The sequence below is a fragment of the Malania oleifera genome, chromosome 5 (genome assembly GCF_029873635.1).
Source record: "Malania oleifera isolate guangnan ecotype guangnan chromosome 5, ASM2987363v1, whole genome shotgun sequence".
Taxonomy (NCBI): Eukaryota; Viridiplantae; Streptophyta; class Magnoliopsida; order Santalales; family Ximeniaceae; genus Malania; species Malania oleifera.
In genome coordinates, this window is record NC_080421.1 from 86,821,242 (window position 1) to 86,840,577 (window position 19,336).

Consider the following 19,336-nt stretch of genomic DNA (forward strand, 5'->3'; position numbering starts at 1 on the left):
AGTTTTATGGATTTTGGTTGGAGAACCACAAACTTTCCTTGAAATCTCTGATAAAGAACTTAAAGAACACCCAAAAGACACATCATGGGTGCATGAATCCAAACATTTTTGCTTTTAAAACTTTGTGAAAAACTTGAAAGCTTTTAAAGGACTTGAATGAATTTACTTAAATTGTGAGAAAACTTGCAAAATGCACTTTTGGGATTTGACAATCTACCATTTGAAGAGGGCTGGTCGACCATTTAGTTGCCAATGGTACAATTTCAAAAAGATGAAGGTTGCTTGACCACCTACATGGGGTAGTCGACCGCCTAAATTTTAAGTTCTCCTATACATGCATGTTTTGATCCTTTTACATGTTTTCTTTCATGAAATTGAAACACAAACATTCTAGTGCTTCTATAACATGAAGAAGAATATGGAACTATATTGAAAACATGATAGATCACAATAAAAATATGAAAACACAATCCAAGTATATGCATGCGACTTTTCATGAAAATTAATAAAATTTGAAAGAAGAAGGGGTTAGGCATTGACCTTGTAGAGCAAGAATGTTTTGTTGATCAAGTGAGAATTCCTCTCTTATAGGATAACACCCCAAAAATCTCTTTTATTTAATGAACGAAAGATATTTCTTTTTATTTTTCTCTTTCAAAACAAAACCCTTATTGAACCCAAAATGGACTTAGAAAATGCAAACTTGTCCCCACCTGGACGTGCCCAAAACTCCCTCCCAATAGGTCCTTTTATAGATCACCAGTGGAAGGGAAAGAAACCTACTTTGAATTTGAATTTCAAAACTACCTACTGCCATTGTTCTAGGTTGCATGTGTAATCAAACAAGCATTTGACATCCCTAGAATCCACTAGTCAATTAAAATCAAACAACTCAAAACATTGAATTTTGGATGATTGGTCGACTGCCTTTAAAGGCCGGTCAATCACCTATTGGGGCACCAAGAAATTTAGTGGGAAAAGGGCTGGTTGACCACTTATAATGGCTGGTCGATCACCTTAATTGAAATTTATTTCTCTATATATATTATTCCTTAACTTGTATACTTGAATTGGTCTTTGTTTTGGAGGGTAAAAAATGACTATCGATAGTAATCCATCCCATGCACACAATGCAAGTGATCACATACAAGAATAATACCTTGAATAAGCTTGACTCGTGACACTACGACATAATTATGTGTCATAGTCATTTGAATTTTACTTCAAAGAGATAGCATTTATAAATTGGTTGTCCAAAAAAAGGCAATAGTGCACATGCATTGCATATTCTGATAATTGATTAAACTACTCCTAAAAGGATAAAGACAAAATGTTGGTAGTCCTTAAAGTGATAAAAATTAAAATTCAATTCTACGATTCATTATAAATTCATGAAATTAGTAATTCGACATATGTCCCCAAAACTAAAATTGAATGCCACCCCTTCACATTTCATTTGATCAATATGTGGTATCTTCCTAGCCTTTTGCAATTCCCAAATGAATCTATAACTCTTTTCAAACTCCTCCTATTCTTTTTTGTTAGCCTCATTTTTTCCTCCATGACCTTCAATTTTCCCTTCAAAACTTTTCCCCTTCCACATGCCTACATGTATGGCTACATATATATACATATATATATATATATATATATATATTTTATTTGTGAGTTTTGGTGGAGAAGGGTTGTGACTAGGATCTCATTGTAAATTTAAAGGAAAGCCTGTTTCTAGAAGTGGGTTTTGTTTTGAAACATTAACTCCTAAACACATTGGTTTGGAAAGGAAAAATATTTTATCATCCCGCACTAGCACAACAAGCAATTATTTTCCATTCCCTCTCATTTCTCAAAAAATATACTTGTGCCTCCCAAACACTTCCCACTCCTAGCTGCTCAATATTTAGAAGATCCCTTTCAGTTTTCCTATCTTCTTTGTCACATCCCGACTATTTATCTTCCCCTTCTCTTTTTACTATATTGTCACAGATGGTCATAAAACACTATAAATGTGGCAGTCTACAGATTGTTGTCATTAAACTACTTCTAAAAGTCAAAAGTTATTTTCATGATAGTTCTCATGTGAAAATTTTTATAATGGCTATAATACCCTTGAAAATATATTAGTTTAAAAACTAATTCCCACGGTATCCCAAGAATTTGAATAGTCATCCACACTACAATAAATGAGGCCTCTCCTTCTTCTATGCATCCATTTTTGTGTTGATTTTTTATTTCTTCTTCTTTTATGATCATCTACCATGCTAATTGATTTCAAATGCTTGCATAAAAAGTCTAATGACAGCTTCTACAAAAAGTGTGATCGTAATAGTCATAAAGCCACAACAAATGATCGTTTTGCCACCAAGTCGTCTTCTTTGCCTAACAATTGCAAAATCAGTAGTGATGCATTCTCTTCACGCCTACTGTACAACAATAGCACATCTCATATTGCGCAAAATAAATTTTATATTTATTAGGATAATTTTTTAGATGATTTTCTAGATTAATGCCCTAACTTTGTCTTACCCTTCCATCCCATTGCTCACTCATTGTTTTCTTTGTTTTCCATTCCCTATAATCTCATTTTATAGTTCTATAGTTTTTTTTAGCTTATTGATGCATTCTAGAAAACTTTACTTGAATTTGTTTTATTTTTCTTTCATTGACAAAAACCCATACTTGAATATATTTTTATTTATTATTTTTTTGGATACAGTTTTTTCTATTTCAATTGTATATTGTCTTTATCAATGAAAAAGATATTTACTATTCCTCGTATTTATTATTTTTATTTTTCTTAATCTTTCGTTATTTTCAATTTCTATTACTTTTTTTTTTCTTTTTGATTGTGTTGGAGGCATGAATTTTTTGTTGTTGCTGTTGTTCTTTGAAAAAACATTGCTATAAAAGTTTCTTACAGAACAATAGATTTCCCTGAAAATCATTCTAGAAAATATGTTAATTCATGTGCAACACACATGCCCATAGCTAGTTTAGTAAAAAGAGTAAGGTTTATTATGACGTGTTTCATAATGAAGAGAAGTTGTATTTATTTTACTTTTCATTTGTATCTATTTAAAACTAGTCATGTGTTATGACTTTATTTTTAATTTTTTTTAAAATTATATGAAAATAGTAAAAAATTAAAAAATATAGGGGCATTTTGGGATAATTATAGATAGTTATAAGAGTCTTTTTAAAAAAATAATGACAAGTAGTTACAAGAATAAATTTGATATAATTAGAAAAATATTTTGGAATAATGTGAGTTGTTAAAAGAGTATTTTTTAATAATTAATGGTAGCTCTTTCTAAGGTTTAAACTTAGCGGTACAATTTTCAGGACGAAAATACCCTCCTTCAAACTTAGAAATTCCCACCTGTGCGGGACTGCAAAGAAACACAGCAGAGAGCATCTTCAGTCTACCTGTAATATTTCTCCTCTTGAAGTCCGAATTTTGTAGAATCTGTTGCTTCCCCCAGAAGGAACCGGCGTTTGCCTCTCAGACCGCCGGTACAACCATGCGGCGGCTATCCCTGACAACACAAAGGCTGCAGAGTGCCTCACAGGTTGAAAAGTTGCGCACATTCCTTTCCGTCGGCCGTTTCTTCTCGGCGGCACCGGCGGCCGAGGCCGAAGCAACATCCCCCGCCGCTGCCGCCGCCGCCGCCGCCACTTCCACAACCACTGTCACAACTGGCGGCAAGGATACGCTGGGTCGAAGGCTCTTCAGCCTGGCATACGCTAAGCGTAGCGCCGTAGTGGCTATACGGAAATGGCAGGAAGAGGGCCACCCCGTGCGCAAGTACCAGCTCAATCGCATTGTTCGTGAGCTCCGAAGGCTCAAGCGCTACAAACACGCTCTTGAGGTTTTCTTTTGTTGTTCTTTCCCATCTATTTCTTTCTCATTTTAATGCTATCCGAATCCTGGATTTCCACCCCCATTCAATGTTAAGGTTTTGTTTTGATCTTTAATGTCTTCTTTTTTGTAGTTTAAAAGTTTAATTAAAAGGGCATTATAAATTGGGTGCTACAAACCTAAACAGTGGAAAAATGATGAATTTCTTCGTAACAAAGAATGCTTTTAGTTTTCATTTGGTTTTCCATGAAAGGTGGAAAACTGGTTAAGTTGAAATGATGGCTTTTTTTGTGGTAAATCTGCGCACACAGAGAGAAACAGGGGAACATGCAGGGGATTGTTAAGTGATTCTCTCTCCGCCCTCTAATGGGTAATGAAATAATGATGTGAAGTTGGTTCTAACAGGAACCTTGAGGATTGGATGAGAGATTCAAAAGTTGTTTGGACAAGCTATCAAAATCTACTTGCAGTTCTTGGTAGGCAAGGCATTCTTTGAAATGCTCGGATCATCATCAACCCCACTTGTGGGAGGTTTGGCCTCCGGCTAACCCTCTGATATTACATTGAAACAAGTGTAAACTGATATTTTTTGGATATAGAAAACAAGTGTAAAATGATTGATTAGCAGGTACTAATATTTCTTTTAGAAGCATTCCCAAGCTAACCAAAATGTGGGAATAGTGATGGAATTTTAGTTATAAGTTAGATTTTACAGTCTTGCTCTTCAGGAATGATCAAAGTTGGAAGTAGAAATTAAAAAACAACAACGACAAACCAAGCCTTAAGTTCCACTATGCGAGATCAGCTATGTGAATCCTTTTTCGCCAATTTACATGATCATGGGCAATTTCCTTTGACAAATTTGGTGCAATTAAATCTTTACTTATAATCTCATTTCAAGTTATTTTAGGTCTATTTGTACTCCTTCTACTGCCCCACAAAGTAACTAACTCACTCTTCCTTATTGATGCACTATTTGGCTTACGTTGCAAGTGTGTAAACCATTTGAGCTGTCTCTCCCTTATGTTATCTTCTACAGGAGTTACACCTAACTTATATGGAAACATATTCATTTCTTAATTTTTTTTTTTAACATTATACCACTCATCCATTTCACATTTTCATCTTGACAATTTTTACTTTTTGGATATGTTGTTTCTTAGTCACCTAGCATTTTGATCCATATAGCGTGGCTGGTCTTGCAACCATCCTATAGAACTTCTCTTTTAATTTTAAGGGTATTCTACGATCACATAACATACTCGAAATACTTCTCCATTTTACGTAGTCTGCTTTAACTCTGTGAATTACATCTTCTTCAATTTCTCCTTCAACTTGCATAATAAATCTGAGGTATCGAAATCTATTAATGCTATCGATTTCTTCATCTTCAAGTTTAACATTTTCTCTAATATTCATCCTACTATGACTGAAATTACATTTCATATATCTAGTCTTATTTCTGCTTATCCTAAAACCTCTAGATTTTAAAGCTTATCTCCATAATTATAACTTAGATTTTGCTCCACCCCTAGTTTCATTAATCATGACAATATCATCTACAAACAACATACACTATGAACTTCATTTTGGATACTTATAGTAAGTTCATACATTTCTAGAACAAAATGATAAGGGCTTAAAGCATATCCTTGATGTACACCTATTGTGATTAGAAATTCCCTAATCTTTCCATCTATTGTCCTAACTCTAGTCATTACTTTATCGTACATACACTTAATTACATCAGTGTACCACTACATACACCCTTTTTTCTAAAACCCGCCATAGAACTCCCTTAGGTACCCTATCATATGCTTTGTCTAGGTCAATAAATACCATATGCAAGTCCCTCTTCTTTTCCTTAATACTTTTCCATTAATCTTCTTAAAAGATATATTGCCTTTGTACTAGATCTCGTAGGTGCAAAACCAAATTGATTTTCTGAGACCTTTGTTTCTAACATCAATCTTTGTGCAACTACCCTTTCTCACAGTTGCATTGTATGACTAGTAATTTAATTCTACGATAGTTATTATAATTTTGGATATCTCCTTTGTTTTTGTATATAGGTTAAAGTGTTTTTCCTCCATTCATTTGGCATTTTCTTAGTTTTTATCAAATGATCTATGTTTAGCATATAAATTATTAAATAATCTATGTTTAGCTTCACTAACAACCTTTTTTTGCATCTTTTTTCGCCTCTTTATACTTTTCAAAGTTTTCCATGTTTCTACATTTTTGCCATGTTTTATACCAAATTCTTTTTGTCTTTACAACTTTTTGGACATCTTGATTCCACCACCAACTTTATTTGCTATTCAAGAATCTTCCTCTTGATTAAAATCTCTTTTGCTATCTTTTTAATAGAGTTAGCTACTCTACTCCAAAGAGTGTTTGTGTTACCATCTTCTATTGTACAATCACCATCTTTGATCATTTTATATTTAAATTTTATATATATTTTCTCCCTTTAGGTTCTACTACCTAGTTCTCTTGTATTGATTTATATTATCATTTTTTTCCCCATTTTTAATACATATATCTAACTCTAAAACTCTATGTTGTGTAGTTAAGCTTTCACCTGGGATAACTTTACAATCCTCACTTGATAAACGATCAATCCTCCTAGTTAAGAAAAAATCTATTTGACTTTTATTTTGTCCACTTTTGAAGGTTATTAAGTGTATTCATTGTAATAAAATCATATGACATGGAGAAACCTAAGATCAGATCCCTATCCTCATTTTTATCTTCATATCCACGTCCTCCATGTTTCCTCTCATAACCTTTATTTTATCTTCCTTTGTATTCTTTCATTTGGAAAGCTAAGGCTCTTTTCGAGATTGGGGCTTTTACTTGGTATGTAGTCCTTCATAGAATTGATGCAAATGATTTACTCTAGTTTAGATACCCTTTAAAGCTCAATCCTTGAATGCGTGTGCTCTTTGTTTCCAAAGTGGTGAATCATGTGAACATATATTTTTGGGATTGCTCTTTCTTGTGGTACATTTTAGCAATATTTTTGGTGTGTTTGGGGGAGCATCGGCTGTGCCCTTCCTTAGGGATTTTTTACCTTCCCGTTGCAGAATTTTAATGAGTTTCGTGGTGGGAAGGAGGGAAAGAGTGGTGTATTAGGTTGGAACATAATTCTAGAACCTCAATGGCAGGGTGATGTCCTCTAGGGGTGTGGAGTAGGTTTTTTTTTTTTGGGTTCCCATGGGTTGCTCTACCTTTGGCTTGTTTAGAGGAATGAGGTTGGTTGATGTGCAAAGAGATTGGAAGGCTTTGTTGTTTCAGCTAATTTTTGTCAGCTTCCTTTCCAGCTCCAACCCCTCCTCTTCCCCCCACCCTCGCCCCTGTTTTTTAGTAGGATTCATGGTCCTCCAATTCTTGTACTCTCCCAATCTCCCCCCCCGCCCCCCAAAAAAAAAATGCTAGCACACTGTTTTCTTAGCAAATGCCACCAGAAAATCCTACAAAAATTTCCTTTGGAAGATTCGTGTTCCTCTAGAACTAGTAATGGTATCCTTTGCCTTCCCGCTCAGCCTTTTCTTTCTTTAGATACTTTTATTCCAAAGGGAGGATTCTTTTAGGAGGGAGGGATGTGGGTTTAGCTTTGGAGAGATGAGAGAGACTATAATGACTTGCATAAACTCCTAGAATACCTGGGCTTGAAATTTTAGATCCATAGGTAAGGAGGTGAGGTTGTGTTTAATTTCTTCCCATTCAATGGCAAGGAGGCATTGAGTTGGAAAATGTTTATTGGCAAGGTGAAAATTGCATGATTGCAAGTTGTGTTCTTGCAAGCTTTTGACTGTTGCCGAAGGTAAAAAGAGTGAAATGAAGATGAGCTGTTCAGATTGTGGCTCAAATAATGTTCACATAGTGCTGGAGGCGTCAGAGAACTACAAATCAGGATACTGGCAGTCGAATTTCTCAAGGTTAGAGCCTCAGAACTACATGAGGGGGGAGGTTTTCTGAGGTCTGGAGACAGAGAAATGTAATTTCTGATTATAATAATGATGAAAAAACAATCCTACTGGAAATCAAAGGAAGAAATCTGATTTTTCAAACAAGTTGAATTTGAATTGTGAAGCTAATTTTAGAAACTTGGGAGCCACTGCAAATCATGAGAATTTTTAGCATCTGAAATCCTGGGGATGTTTACAGCAGCAGAAAGCCAGGTTTAATTGAAGAAGAAAATAGAAGAAAGTCAAACCATGAGAATTTTACAGCAGTAGAAATCAATATTTAATTGGAGAGGAAAATTGAAGAAGCTCAAATCATGAGAATATATAGAGCAGCAGAAATCAAGATTTAATTCGAGAAAAAAATTGGAGTAACTTGAGCCAGGATAGTGTGGGAGAAAGATTCACTTGTGGGAAGTTTCTTGGGCGAAAAACATGTGCAGGAGGTATTGGGCCTAGTTTTGGAGGCTCAAGTCAGGACAGGTTGTTCTAAATTAAACATGAGATGGGTCTTTACTCTTTTGGTCTGAAGGCAAAGAGGCTTCCTATTTTAAATGGAGCAGCGGAAAAAACCCAGTCTTCCTCTTCAGCAGATTGATTCTCATGGGTTTGTAAATATAAACACAAGCTTTTGCTTGGAGAATTTGGAATAAGCTTTTTGGATTATTTGGAGGGCATTGGATTTGTTTGGAGCGGCCCAAGTGGGTGGAGGATTTGTTGGCCACATCATTTTCAGGGTTTGGTAGGAGTAAAGATTCCTTTGCTTTGTGGAGATGTACAGATTTTGCAGCGTTGTGGGAAATTTGGATTGAATATAATGCAGGCATATTTATGGGGAAAAAGTTTATTTCTTCTTTGTTATGGCATAGGATTCACTATTTGGCCTGGCTTTGGTGTTCTGCTGCTGGTTGTTTTAAAGGACTCTGTTTTTCAGATATTCAGCAGGATTGGCAAGCCTTGTTGTTTTGATTACTTTGGTTCTTTTTGAATAAGAGGACCTTTTTATTGTTTATTCTTTCTTTTATAAAGAAAATCTTTTCTTGTAAAAATAAATTATGGCATGCAATGATGCTAAGACTGACACAATGGGAACTACCAAGTTGGAATATGGTAGTGGCAAATGGAATTTCCAGTGGAGCAGTAAAGTGTGGAGATTGGAAAGAACATCAAATGCAAAAGCACTCTACTGGGCCAGTGCTTGTACTGAGCGATGAACACTGATGGAGCAAATGGGATTAGATACCAGAGTGGTTCTAGCTGTAAGCAATGGTGCTAGGTTCTGTGTGTATATCTACCTGTGCAGAATTTTTTTTTGGAGAAGGTTGAAATTGGTATTAAGCACAAGGGAAACGCATGGACTAATTACACTATAAACAAGCTCAAAAGAAACAGCAAGATGACAGAAAACTGGGGCACGTCGCTTAATACTTAGAGATCTACCCCTTAAAAAATAATCCTACTGACTAAAGAATCAACATTGGAAGAATGATCGTGCACATACTGATTTCTAACCCTCCAAATATGGTATATCACAGCAGTCCAAACTAACCTTCTGGTCAATGAGTGAGCTGTGTTATGAGAACTCAAATCAATGACTCAAAGTGAGTCATTCTGCTAACAAAAAAGAATTCTTTGGAACACATCAAAGACAGAAAAAGCACGGCGGTAAACTGAGGAAGAAATCCTGCAGGGAAAAAAAATGTGATCCCTTGATCCCCTAAAATCTTGACACGAAGGACAGCAGGGACTATCTTGTAGACCCTACTTAGCGAGTCTATCAAATCTGGAAAACCTACTATTAATAGGCAACCAAGAATCCTGGAATGTGAGACTTGAACCAAATAGCCTTATCCCAATTAACCAGAGGACCATGACTTCTGATAAACTACCAAGATGAAGACCAAGAAAATATATGGGTAGCAGTTTTTCTTCCAAACTATTCTGTCAGGCATAGCCAGGACACAATTAATTTCTCAAGGAAATTTGGAATAAAAATCTCTGAAAACAGATGAAGAAGAACTGGGCCAATTCCAAGAGTTTTGAGTCAATGGCAGCTGCCACCAAAGAGTTAGGAGAAAGACCAAGAATTTGAGTAATCTATCCCTGTAGCTTTCCAGCAATGGACATTCCAGTTATCAAAGAACAAATAAGAAGTTACCGTCACTGGTTTAATTCTTAATGCAGGGATATATCTTATCTCAAACTTCTAAAATCCTTTCTTATATCCAGGGACAATGGTAAGGAACATTGACTGGCCAGGAACTTCTCGCTGTCAACCTGTAGGAGTGTATCCATGGAGCTCACAAGAAATTCTTTGGGGCATTGAATTCCGTACAATTCTAAAAATTGTATCCTTATTCCAATCACCTATTAATCTTAAGTTCAAATTTTCTTCCTTCTGAGGTTTTCAAGCATCACTCCAATTACTCTGACACAGCTACATTTTACAGCCCACCCATCACACCTCACCTCCCCTTGTTCCAATAATTTCCCTTCCAAAGAAAGGCTTTAAACATTTCTCAATTCCCTTAATAAGAGCAAGACACCAGAATTGAATACTGAAAAGGACTTAACTTTATTAATTGTAATCTTCCAGCAACAGTTAAGAATCTATGAGACCATGAACCAGTCATGCCTGAAATTCTTTCTAAAAGAGCATCACAGACTCTTTTTTTTTTGTTTTTTGCTTTTTTTGATTTTTTGATTTTTGTTTTTTAAACCGAAGACAAACAAAGATGCCTTAGCGGAAGAAAAATCTTCAGTTATAATTGAAGAATATAAAATTTAGTTTAGGATGCTATGCCAGAATACAAAATTTCAGGGCCTGTTCGGTTAAGGATCCAAAAACAAGTTTCCATATTGTTGTTTTTGAAAATGAAAACAAGGATTGTGTATCTTTTAATACTCAAAAACGCATTTGATTAGCTATTTTTGTTCCCTGAAATGAAAACAGTGGAACTGAGTTTAGTTGAGGTTGATCCTAGTGGCATTTTATTACTATTACTATTACTATTACTATTACTATTACTATTATTATTATTATTACTATTACTATTACTATTACTACTACTACTACTACTAAAAAGTGGGTTATACTTGTAGCCCATATCCCGTGTTTCCATTATATATCTGGAAAAGTAAATTCAACAACACTAGAAACACCATAAAATTCTTTCCTTGAGAACCTGTAATTTTGATGGTGTTTTTGGATACATTTCCAAAAATGTGTTTCTGTAACTTTACCAAATGCAAATTTGTGTAATCTTTGTAACCTATGTTTCTGCATACGCAAAACTGTATCCAAAACCTTATCCAAACGGATCCTCAGATTTTTAAGGATTTGCCTTTAAACTGGCATGGTGGTAGAAAACAGTCGACACATTTTTAATGCAAGCAACAAAGCCCTGGTCATGAAAGCAAGATTTGACACATTAGCAAAACATTAGCTAGGCCTATTCTGTGAGTCTATTGTAAAATTCCCACCTTCTACTCTTCTAAGCTTTTTGAAGGAGCTTTTGAAAACATCTATAGTCATACAAGTAAAGCAAGCCCCCTGCCTCAAGCCTTTTTTTACCATGCAAATAGCTCTCCAAAGGACCATTGAAAGAAATAGAAAAAGGAGGTAATACACTCCTTAATCCAAGATAAAAATTAGGAGTGTTGATATTCAAGAGAAGCTTCAACAAGAAATCCCAATTCACAGGATCAAAAGCCTTTCTAATGTCAATTTTAAGAGCAAATCTTGGAGGCCTTCTTTTTTTGTTTAGTCATCAACAAGCTCTAGCTTGTTCCGTTCACTACGGTCGGGAAGGATGCATTTCTCTACTTGACTCAAAGAGGTGTGTCCTAGAGCGATCTCTGATCATTTTCCTTTAGTTCTTGAGTCTAATCCTCTGAAATGGGGGGCTAGCTTTGTTTAGATTTGAGAATATGTACTCACTACGATTTTTAGAGGTTGGCTAGAGAGTGGTGGCGGGGGTGGGGGGGGGGGGAGAGTGCAATGTGGAAGGTTGGGAGGGATTTCGTTTTATTAGGAGATTAAACTTTTTGAAAGGTAAACTTAAAAACTTGGAATGTGGAAGTTTTTATAGATATTAGGTCTAGGAAAAAAAGGCATTCTCTTGGAGCCTGTTGTGTTAGAAGGTATTTCAGGACGGGGCATCTCTCAAAAGATGTTGTAGAAATCCCGAGAATAATGGGTCAATGATATTGGAGAATAGAGATTGTATAGGGATTTCTAGCCTAATACTTGGGCAGATTTCATGCTCCTATTTTAGGTAATTCTTTCCTTGTTTATGTACGGTTTGTATTATTTATAGAGAGTTGTGATTGCACAGAATTAATTCAAGAAATACATAAATCATTCATTCTGATTTCATGGTATCAGAGCTAGGAGATTAAACCTAGCTATCAAGGGCGGAAACCGCCGGCCAAAGCAGAGCTTCGATGACCTTTGAATCTCATGAGGGTGAGAATGAAGCTATCTCCACCATGGGCTCAACAGGACTCGACAACTCGTCCTTCCAGCTCATGGTGGAGAAGATGAATGGCAAGAATTTCCGAGAATGTGCTCAATCGATCAAACTTGTGATCGATGTCAAGGGAAAGTTGGGATTTCTTACTGGCGAGACACGGAGACCTGCCCCAACCAAAGCTGCCGCCCTTTAGAAATGGAAATCGGAGAACTCCATGGTCACGATGTGGCTAGTGAACTCCATGAAGCTGTCGATCGAGAGGACTTATCTCTTCCTACCGTCGGCGAAGGAAGTCTGGGATGCTGTCCGTGAGACCTACTCCAACGCCGAGAACTTTTCCCAAATCTTCGAGCTTAAGATGCGACTATGGCAGATGAAGTGGGGAGAAAGGGATGTTACGGATTACTATATGGAGATGACTGCTCTTTGGCAGGAACTCGATCTGAGCTTCGAAGAAGAGTGGGAATGCTTGGGAGATAGTATCCGATATAAAAACGCCTTGAAAATGAACGGGTGTTTGAGTTTCTTGCTGGTTTAAATCGGGCCCTTGATGATGTCCGTGGAAGAATTCTGGGTCGTCATCCCTTACCATCAACACGCGAAGTTTTCTCAGAAGTGAGACGAGAAGAAAGTTGGCGTAAGGTGATGCTGAAGGAGATAGTCTCTACTGACCATACTGGACCAAAAATGTCTGCCTTGGTGTCTCGAGGGACGCTTCTAGGATCTAGTTCAAGACAATAGAAGGGACACCCTTGGCGTGAACACTGTCGAAAAACTGGCTACACTAAGGAGACGTGTTGGGAGATACACGGGAAACCTGTTAACTGGAAGCCACGGCAAGGCAACAAAAATCGGGGCTACGAAGCCATGGTTGATAATCAAGCCGAGAGACCTCAAGGGGAGAAAAGCAGTAATAGTTCCAATTCAAGCGGTGCATTTAACTCTGAGCAGTTGGAACAACTCTACAAGATGTTCTCTACCTTTCAGACTTCGGGTCAATCTTCCACAAGTATTTCTTCGGGTTCTTTAGCCCAAAGAGGTAATTTTTTGCAAGCCTTGAGTATAACCTCTAGATCTAAAACTCCTTGGATTATTGATTCTGGTGCCTCTGACCACATGACCGATGCTTATCATCTTTTCTCATCATATTCACCCTGTGCTGGAAATTTGAAAGTTAAAATTGCAGATGGCTCACTCTCGTCTGTCGCAAGCAAAGGGAATATTTGACTCTCTAATTCCATCACACTGGAGTTCGTTCTTCATGTTCCTAATTTATCCTGCAACTTACTATCCATTAGCTAGTTAACTAAGAATTCCAATTGTTCTGCTAAATTTCTTCCCTCTCATTGTGTTTTTTAGGACCTATCATCGGGGAAGACGATTGGCAGTGCCAAGGAGTGTGAGGGACTCTACTACTTTGAGGAGGCTAATGTGAGTGAACAACGTCAAATTACTATTTGTGATTCTGCTTCTGTTCCTAAGGATAGTGATATTTTGTTATGGCATTTTAGAATGGGTCATCCCAATTTCCCGTATTTGAGACAGTTATTTCCTTCCATTTGTTCGAATAAAACATCATTTGATTTTCAATGTGAGATTTGTGAAATTGCAAAACACCAACGTACTTCTTTCCCAAAGTCCAAATACAAACCAACCTCACTGTTTACCATGATTCACAGTGATATATGGGGCCCGTCTAGCACTCTCAATCGTACCCGCACAAAATGGTTTGTTACTTGATCACACTCTTATTTGTTGGGTATACTTATTGAAAGACAAAACTGAAATGCGTTTTGTGTTTATTAATTTTTATTCCATGATTCAAACACAATTTCACACGAAAATTCAAAGAATATTTTAATCATACTCTGGGAAATTATTTTTCAAGAACATGGAATAATTCATCAAAGTTCTTGTGTCGACACCCCCAACAAAATGGGGTTGCCGAACGAAAAAACAGATATATCCTTGAAGTAGCTCGTGCATTGCTGTTTACTACCAATAGACCAAAAATGTTTTGGAGTGATGCCATTCTCACAGCTACATATCTCATTAATAGAATGCCTAGTCGAGTTCTCTCTTTTGCCTCACCTCTTCAAAAATTTCAAGCATTTTTTCCAAACTCTCGTCTCAGCTCAAATCTCTCTCTCAAAGTGTTTGGTTCTACTGCTTTTGTCCATATACATCATCGACATAAACTGGATCCACACACCCTCAAGTGTGTCTTTCTTGGCTATTCTCCTACCCCAAAAGGGTACAAATGTTATGATCCTGCAACAAAAAGGGTTTTTGTTAGTCTTGATGTTACTTTCTTTGAAACTACTCCTTACTTCCAAAATCTCTCGCTTCAGGGGGAGACTTTGAGTAGTAAAGAAGCTCGAGTTTTGGACTTCAATACCTTTATTACTGAACCTGAGCATGTCCCAAACATTGAGCATGTCTTGAAAAGTGCTTCTAATATGCCAAATACAGATGAAAACTTGAATTTAGGGGGAGTTGCAGGAAAACAATTTAACAAGGAGATACTTGTCTACTCAAGAAAGCCAAAATTAAAGGACACGGAGAATTTCATACTTGCGGCACCAAAAGAGTCGGAACCGGTCATAGATCCAAGCAACCATGAGTTTTCATCCACTCCTGATCAGCTAATGTTTTCAAGTAATCTTGAGTCCTCCTTTGATAAACCTGCACAAGATGATCTCAGTTTACCCATTGCTCTCAAAAAAAAAAAAAATCGATCATGTACTCTCCATCCCATTTCCAAATTAATGTCTTACAATACTTTGTCTATAGGGTGTCGTGCTTTTACCTCTAATCTTGACAAGATAAAAATTCCAAAGAATATTCAGGAAGCCCTTGAGATCCCTGAATGGAGAGAGGCAGTTATGGAGGAAATGCGGGCCTTGGAAAAAAATGGAATGTGGGATGTGATGAATCTACCGAGGGAAGAAACCAGTGGGCTGCAAATGGGTGTTACTGTGAAATACAAAGTTGATGGGACGGTGGAACGATACAAAGCCTGCCTTGTTGCAAAAGGGTTTACTCAAACCTATGGCATTAACTACACATATACTTTTGCACCCGTGGCAAAACTGAATACCGTCCGAGTTCTCTTAGCCTTGGCAGCCAACCTAGATTGGCCACTCCAGCAACTTGACATCAAGAATGCTTTTCTGAATGGCGAACTAGAAGAAGAAGTCTTCATGATGATATCACCAGGCTTTTGTAAAAGGGGTGAAAAAAATAGAGTATGCAAACTCAAAAAGTCCTTGTATGGACTCAAACAATCTCCAAGAGCCTGGTTCAATAGATTTACAAAGGTGATTAGGAGCCAAGGATATCGGCAAGGACAATCAGACCATACTATGTTCTTCCGGCAATCTAAAGATTGGAAGAATACAATTTTGATTGTATATGTCGGTGACATCATCCTAACTGGAGACAATATAGCAGAGATGGACAGGTTGAAGAAAGTCTTGGCCACTGAGTTTGAGGTAAAAGATTTGGGAGAAATGTGGTATTTTTTGGGGATGGAAGTTGCTAGATCAAAGAAGGGAATCAATGTTTCTAAGAGGAAGTACGTCCTAGACCTCCTAACTGAAACTGGCATGCTTGGGTGCAAACCAAGCGATACCCACATTGAAGCAGGAAAAAGAAGAGAAGACATCGAAAAACTTATTGAACGAGAAAGGTATCAGAGATTAGTTGGCAAACTAATTTACTTATCACACACTAGACCTAACATCGCATTTGCAGTAAGTGTGGTGAGTCAACACATGCATTCACCAAGGGAAAGTCACCTAGAAGCAGTGTATAGGATTCTTAGATATCTCAAGGGATCTCCGAGCAAAGGACTATTCTTCAAAAAATGTGAAAGCAAAGAAATAGAAGTCTTCACAGATGCTAATTGGGTAGGATCAGCAAATTCCCTATCAAACACTACTGTGATAACAAAGCAGCCATTAACATCTCTCTCAATCCAGTCTAGCACGATAGAACCAAACATGTAGAAGTGGACAGACACTTTATTGGGGAAAGGGTTGAAGAAGGAACCATTTGCATGACTTATGTTCCTACCACAGAACAAATGGCCGACATCTTCACCAAAGGACTACCTCGACAAAGTTTTGATGATTTCACATACAAGTTGGATATGGTCAACATTTATGATCTGACTTGAGGGAAAGTGTAGAAATCCCGAGGATTATTAGAAATCTCGAGAATATTGGGTCAATGATACTAGAGATTGTATAGGGATTTCTAGCCTAATACTTGGGCAGATTTCATGCTCCTATTTTAGGCAATTCTTTCCTTGTTGATATATGGTTTGTATTATTTATGGAGAGTTGTGATTGTACAAAATTAATTCAAGAAATATAGAAATCATTCATTTGGATTTCAGATGTTAGTTGAAGAATTTAGTTGACTAATGAGTTTGAACAACTTTAAGGGAAGTTATGAGTTGGAGGCAGAAGTCTAGAATGAAATGGGTTAAAGATGGGGATTGTAACACAAGATTGTTATACAAGGTTGCATTGGGAAAAGGAAAAGCAATTTTGTTAAAGAACTTGAGGATGATAGGGATCTGATTACTAGGGATTCTGTTTGCATTGCGGGTGTAATTACACTCTAATATTGGAACTTATTTTTAGAGGATGCAGGAAGACCTATAATTGAGGGGTTGGATTAAGGCCCTATCTTGAGTGACAAAGCGGAGTAGCTTGAGAGGCCTTTAAGGGGGAGGAGTTGAGGTCTTGTGTTTAAGATGGATAGAGGGAAAGCCCCAGGGCCAGCTGGTTTTACAATGGCCTTTTCAAGATTGTCGATAATCTTTGAAGGATGATCTTTTCAAAATTTTTCATGAGCTCTTTGACAATGGATTGGTCAGTAGGAGTCTTAACCCCACTTTTATCACTCTGGTCCCTAAGAAAGACTGTGTTAGTAGAGTTAATGGGTTTAGACCAATTAGTTTGATTACAAGTGTTTATAAGATATTAACTAAAGTCTTATCTAGAGATTAGCAACAGTCTTGGTAGATATCATCTCCCACAGTTAAGAGTGCTTTATTGGCGAAAGACAGATGTTAGATGCTGCTTTAATGGCTAATGAGGTGGTGAGGATGCAATTAGAAGAAAGAAGAGGGCTTGGTTTTGAAGTTCGACTTTGAGAAAGCCTATGACCAATTTAGTTAGCATTTCTTGGATTGAGTTATGATACCATTCTCTTTCTTTTGGAAGACAAGAACAGCTTCCCTGATGTGCTAACCATTCTATAGGTTTTTGAGAAGGTGTCAGTAGGAGTGATTTGGTGGGATTAAGCATACTTGAGCTCTTTTGCTGGATTAGCAGGTTGCAGTGTTTTGGGTGCTTAGGGGTTCCTTTAGGGGCATCTTACATCTGATTCGTTTTGGACTTGAGAAATTGCTTGGAGGCTGGATGTGTGGAAAGGAGCGTTTTCCACCCCAGGGGTTTGCATTACTCTTATTCATGTTTGTCTTTCTTCTATACCCTTGTCTTATTCATCCCTTTTTTGGAATTCCAGTGAGAGTTGCTCAGAGATTAGAGAATCGATGAGGGATTTTTTGTGGTTAGGCGCTAGTGAGGGGGAGAGATCATTTAGTAGGGCAGAACATTATGAGTAGAACTAAGAAACAGGGAGGTTTGGGTCTAGGTAATTTGGCGTCTAAAAAAAAAAATTAACAAATCCTTGGTGGGGTAGTGGTTGTGGCTTTTTCCTTAGCGTCTCTCTTTGTGAGACTAGGTTATTCGTAGTAATTTGGTCTTTCATGAAATTGGTGGGATGCTATTGCGTAAGTTGATATTACTCACTCAAGTCGATGGAAATTTGTTTCCCAAATCTATAGGGTCTTTCTTTCCTAACGTCCGTTATAGAGTGGGTAATGGGGAGAGGATCAATTTTTTGGGAAGACAACTGGGTTGGTAATGTGCCTTTGGTTATTGGTTTCTTTTGTTTGTTTGTTTACTAGATCTTCATGAGTCTCCTATTGCTACCTTCCTCATTCGGCAAGAGGGTGGCCTTTCTTGGGTTGGGATTTTCATTTTGGGAGGAATCTCAATGAGAGAGAAATCAATGAGCTTGCTTCTTTTTATGCCCAGGTAGGTGGTGATAAATGTGTTTGGAGTCTTGATTCTTCTGAGGGATTTCTCGTGCAAATCCTTCTTTGCTCATTTGATCATGACCCTAATGTCAGCTCCTTTGAGTAGGGGTGTAATTGGTTCAGTTGGGTCTATTTTTTGGAAAAATAAAAAATCCCACACCTAAACTGAATTATTTGGTTCCTAATATTTATGACTAGAGCCGAATAGAATGATGGTCTAAAACCAAACTGAATAAAAAATATTCGTTTCTGTTCAGTGGTTGGTATGGCCTCATAATGAGCCTTGATTATGCCAACTAAAAATTAAAGCAGACCTTGTTAAATTATACTAATTTAATTAGAAATTTGTCCAATGGAATTTTATTGGAAATACAATTGGATATGCCTTCTGAAAAATGATTGATTTTTAACGGAAATGTTCGAAATAATGAAAAATTCTATCAATTATGCATTTATGTTCTTTAGAAATTTTAAAATTGGTGATTGAATATGCCCTCTTGGTTCAGTTTGGTTTTTTCAGTTTCATAAAACACAACCGAAACATTCAGTTTAGTCATTTTCAGAACCGAATCGAACCAAACCAACTGAATAACAAACTGACAGGTTTTGGTTTGGTTCGGTGTTGTTACACCCCTATCTTTGACCTTTATTCTTTACTCTGGAAAGCTAAAGTTGCGTCAAAGATCAAGGCCTTCTTTTGAACTGCTGTCCTCGAGAAAATCAATACTAATGATTTACTTCAGAAGCGATGACCAACAGTGCCCTATCTCCTGATGTTTGTTGCCTCTGTTTCAGCCTTTCAGGAATGGGGAATTATTTTCGTATTTGTTTTTACATTGTCTCTTCTCTTGGGGACTTAAAAATAATTTGTTTGGGATTTTTGGAGTAAATTGATAGATTCTTTGGAGCAATT

At 37.0% G+C, this 19,336-nt stretch overlaps 1 protein-coding gene across 1 annotated transcript in view; it reads left to right on the forward strand.

The window, feature by feature from the left end:
• Positions 1 to 3,373: 3,373 nt before the first annotated feature.
• LOC131156705 (pentatricopeptide repeat-containing protein At4g02820, mitochondrial) overlaps positions 3,374 to 19,336 on the forward strand; it is a 43,857-nt gene continuing 27,894 nt past the window's right edge. The window contains exon 1 of the mRNA XM_058110592.1: positions 3,374 to 3,869. Coding sequence (XP_057966575.1) covers positions 3,522 to 3,869 — 348 coding nt within the window. The 5' untranslated portion in view covers positions 3,374 to 3,521. The remainder of the gene's footprint in view (positions 3,870 to 19,336) is intronic.